This window comes from Priapulus caudatus, unplaced genomic scaffold (assembly GCF_000485595.1).
Source record: "Priapulus caudatus unplaced genomic scaffold, Priapulus_caudatus-5.0.1 Scaffold1299, whole genome shotgun sequence".
NCBI classification, from domain to species: domain Eukaryota; kingdom Metazoa; phylum Priapulida; class Priapulimorpha; order Priapulimorphida; family Priapulidae; genus Priapulus; species Priapulus caudatus.
Window position 1 is genome coordinate 24949 of NW_014578360.1, and position 4002 is coordinate 28950.

At 44.1% G+C, this 4002-nt stretch overlaps 1 protein-coding gene across 1 annotated transcript in view; it reads left to right on the forward strand.

Moving 5' to 3' along the window:
* The window catches only part of LOC106816150 (ADP-ribosylation factor-like), a 10523-nt gene that overhangs the window by 4133 nt on the left and 2388 nt on the right, over positions 1 to 4002 (forward strand). Inside the window, exon 2 of the mRNA XM_014820703.1 lies at positions 2786 to 2806. Within this exon, the coding sequence (XP_014676189.1) occupies positions 2786 to 2806 (21 nt within the window). The remainder of the gene's footprint in view (positions 1 to 2785; positions 2807 to 4002) is intronic.

Below are 4002 nucleotides of genomic sequence, written 5' to 3' on the forward strand. Positions count from 1 at the left end.
TTAATTAATTAATTAATAAAAAAATTCACATTGAGAGAATTCAGCTGCCTTGGCGGAGGTCTGTGCTCTCCGAGTGCTCTAGTTTGATATAGGATCAAAATTTTCAGTCTGTACAGGGTAATACTCATAGGCAAGGGCCCATCCTCATTCAATATAGTTTTTACTATTGTTTCATAAATTGTATATAAATATATAAAATGCGTGTCGTTCTGGTGGTAATTATAATGTCACATTATCAGGAGTGTCATAATATAGATATGCCTATTATTATGACACTTCTGATATTATGTATATGTATATATGCATATTCCTGACACATGAACGTTAGATTGTTCGTTCGCATGTATTTTCTGTTCTAGATCTTCTTTTTTTTAAATATAAAACAACTCAGGAATGACTGAGAATAGGCACATTAGTTCACATATAGCTAACTTGACGGAGATTAACCATGAACGCCTTCCCTCGGCAAAATATACCTGATATACTTCGGAGGAATTTTAACATAATTATTATGGGTACAATACTTTGAAATCACGCATTTCCTGTATCATGTGTCTTAGCGTTGCTACGGAAGTTAGGGTTACGGTTAGGGTTAGGGTTAGGCGCAAGTAAATATATTACGCACACAATCTGCTAATCGAAGTTAATTTGTGCCTCACTCCATGTAGGTTCAAATATTCCACGTGCTTTTATCGTGACCAAAAATCTCCGAAGTATGAGATGATGACATGAGTTTTATTTTTCAAATTGTAGTGTATACACGAACAATCTTGGTTCAATACATTAATCCGAAGTCAATTATAGCTAACGTCGATACCACATTTAGGTAAAAAATAATAATATTGGTTAATTAATATCAGTCATCGAATAAAAAACTGGATCGGAATCAAATGAAAATAAAAAGATGTTTCACGTTCTATTGTCACAGTGAGCAGTACTACACACAGAAACGATTAAGATATTATTACCTACATATTATCACAAATACATCTATATTATATAAATTCTGTTAATTCACCGAACGCGTAATCCCGACACGCTCAAACTCGTAAACAGCGATACACGATTGAAAGTACATCTATAGAACAATCTAATAACATTTTAACCAGAGAAGGATCAAAATCGATAGCCGATATCAAAATCCGAATTGACAGACCGGACCTTCCTTATTGGTATGACGTCAAGGCATGACGTTAGCTGTTCATAGCTGACCGTAGCTGAGCCGAGCCCAGAGGTCCCTCGCAAACACTCCCATTGTTTTTTATCTCCCCACTCTCTCCACGTGGCGCTCTCTCTCTCTCACTCTCTCACTCTCTCACTCTAGCATAAGTACAAAGACTTATTTCAGTTATATGTGTACATGACACCGTGTCATTTACACGGTTATCATTAGATAACGAGCCGCCATGCTTTGTCGTGTACGCCTGCCATTGTGGGATTACCCTACTCTCGCTGAGACGTACACTAAAGTCTCGCACTATCGCCCTTAGCCCGACGGGTGCGGAACAATACATCACGCACAACTCAATCATAATAACATTAGCAGAAACAACAACGACGAGCAAACAATAACAACAACATCGAACATCAAACATCGAAACATCAGCAACACACGACCCAACATAATTAGACAAAAAGACAACAACAACAAAAAACAGGAACGCAAATCGGCAATCAAAGTGAGCCAGTGCTCGATTTCCTCGAAGCATGGCTAGCCGCCGCGCCGAAGCGAGGTACGATCGACAAACCGTGGTTAGAAAAAAACATGCTATTGTTTGCGATCCGCAAGATCTATCGGCATCCTCACAGAGGGCTTTACAGACGAGCGCGAATCCTTCTACTAGCGACACGAGACCGCAGCAGGCTGAGTACGTATAGCGAAATGATCTACGAGTGCCCAGCAGCGGTGCAAATCATTAGATGATAAAAAGCCTACTCCGGCTATTTTCAGTCTGACCGACCTGACAGGTTACATCGATCAACAATCATGTATATAGCTGTGTCTTAAGACTAGTCAGACGATTAGATTACAGAGATAAGATTTTAAGATATCGCCTTACAGTCATCCCTTCGTAGCAATCTCAAAATCAATGATGGGCTCTGTCATTGATCCGGCCCTTTCTTATATGGGGGTTTTCTATATATCTTTGTCCTTTTAAGATTCGCGTATGCTGGCAAAACATCTGTAATGTCCTGGTAAAGTCGCGTGTGAAAAAAGCTCTGCCGTATATAACGGTCTTTCAACATCGTCCGATATTGATGTGTTTAATCATTGCAGGGATCATTCCTGTAAAGATTTGTGTCGTGTTTGGGTGGTCTGTGTGTGTGGTGTGTGTGGGTGTGTGCGGGTGTGTGTGTGTGTGTGGGTGGGTGGGCGTGCTGCGTGGCGTCGCGCGTGCGTAAGTGTGTGCGTTTGGTGTGCGCGCTGCCCTGTGTTTGGCCAATGTGTCTCAATCCTCCTCGGTCATGTCTGTGCGCGCCGCGCGCGTGTGTGTGGGTGTGTGGTGTGGGTGCCCAGCTGGTGTGTGTGTGTGGGGTTTACTGTGTGTGGTTGGTTGCGTCGCGTGTGTGTGTGTGTGTGTGTGTGTGTGTGTGTGTGTTGGTGTGGTGTGTGGTGTCGCCGTGCGGTGCAATGTTGTGTGTGTGTCGTGTGAGTGTGTGTGGTGTGTGTGTGGGGTTGTTCTGTGCGTGCGCGTCGCATATGTGGGTGCGGGTCTCAGTGTCCGTCAACATTCGCAGCACAATCGCCGAATTATGCAAATATATGGAGTAAAACTCACTTCAGGTAAAACAACAATATTGTACAGTTCAAACTGAACGAGATGGTAACTACAATCTCCAACAATTGGGTCAATGTCGAGACTGGAACACCGAGCCAGGGTGACCTGTGTACTGTTGTGGGACGTAGGCGGTCAGGATAAAAATATATCAAACGAAATTAACATTCATACCGGGAGCTTTGGAGACGATTACTTCCAAAAGCGCCGAAGTCTAAGTTGTATAGAAGCAAAACTCGTGCCGTGTATGCTTATTATTACGTGACATTCCCCCATTCTCTCTTCTCTCTCTCTCTCTCCTTTCTCTCTCTCTCGCTCTCTCTCTCTTTTCCCTTCTCCCTCTCTCTCTCCTCTCTCGCTCTCTCTCCTCCTCTCTCTTCTTTCTCTCTCTCTTTCTCGCGCGCGCTCTCTCTCTCTCTCTCTCTCTCTCGGCTCTCTCCTCGCTCTCTCTCATGCCTCGCGCGCCGCTCCGCGTCTCTCCGTTCTCTCTCTCGGTCCTGCTGTCTCTGTCGTCTGTCTTCGTTCTGTCTCCCACCGCCTAAGCTTGCCATCCTATCTTGGTACTGTCCTCTTCCTCGCTCTCTCCAATCTCCTTCTCGTCTCTCGCCTGTATTGGATCTGTCTGGTTCTGTGTAGCTCTTGCCTCTGTTTCTCTGTCTGGTCTTTTGTCTCTGTCGTCATGTGTAATGCGCTCTTCTTGTGTCTGTCCTTCTGTCTTTGGTTAGTCTTGCCATCGGTGTCTCTTCCTCGCTCTCTCTTCATTTATCTTTCTCCATATACTATATATATATATAATATATATATATAGTGTTGTGTGTGTTGTGTGCTAGTGTGTGTGGATGCTGGTGTGGTGTCGTGTGTGTGTGGTGTTTGGTGGTGGGTGCTGTGTGCGGGTGGTGTCGGCGCATTCTGTTTGTTGTTTATGGGCGTGATCCCCGCTCTCATCCTGGTTATTACCAACTTCCTGTTTCGTTCTTCCCCCCTCTCTCTGTCTATCTCTTCCGTCTGCTCTCACATACAGACACTTGCTCCTTATCCAGATATCCACACCGCTCTCCCGCTACGTATGCAAAGAAATGGTTGGTAACGCGCCACAGAATTCCATGATCTTTCTAGAATCGATTATTGCATCTTGTCATATGAATGCCGCTCGAGATTTACCAAGTGCTAAAATATTTGTGCATCAGTATCGGGCACTCTCCCTCTCATCTCTCTCCCTCTCTCT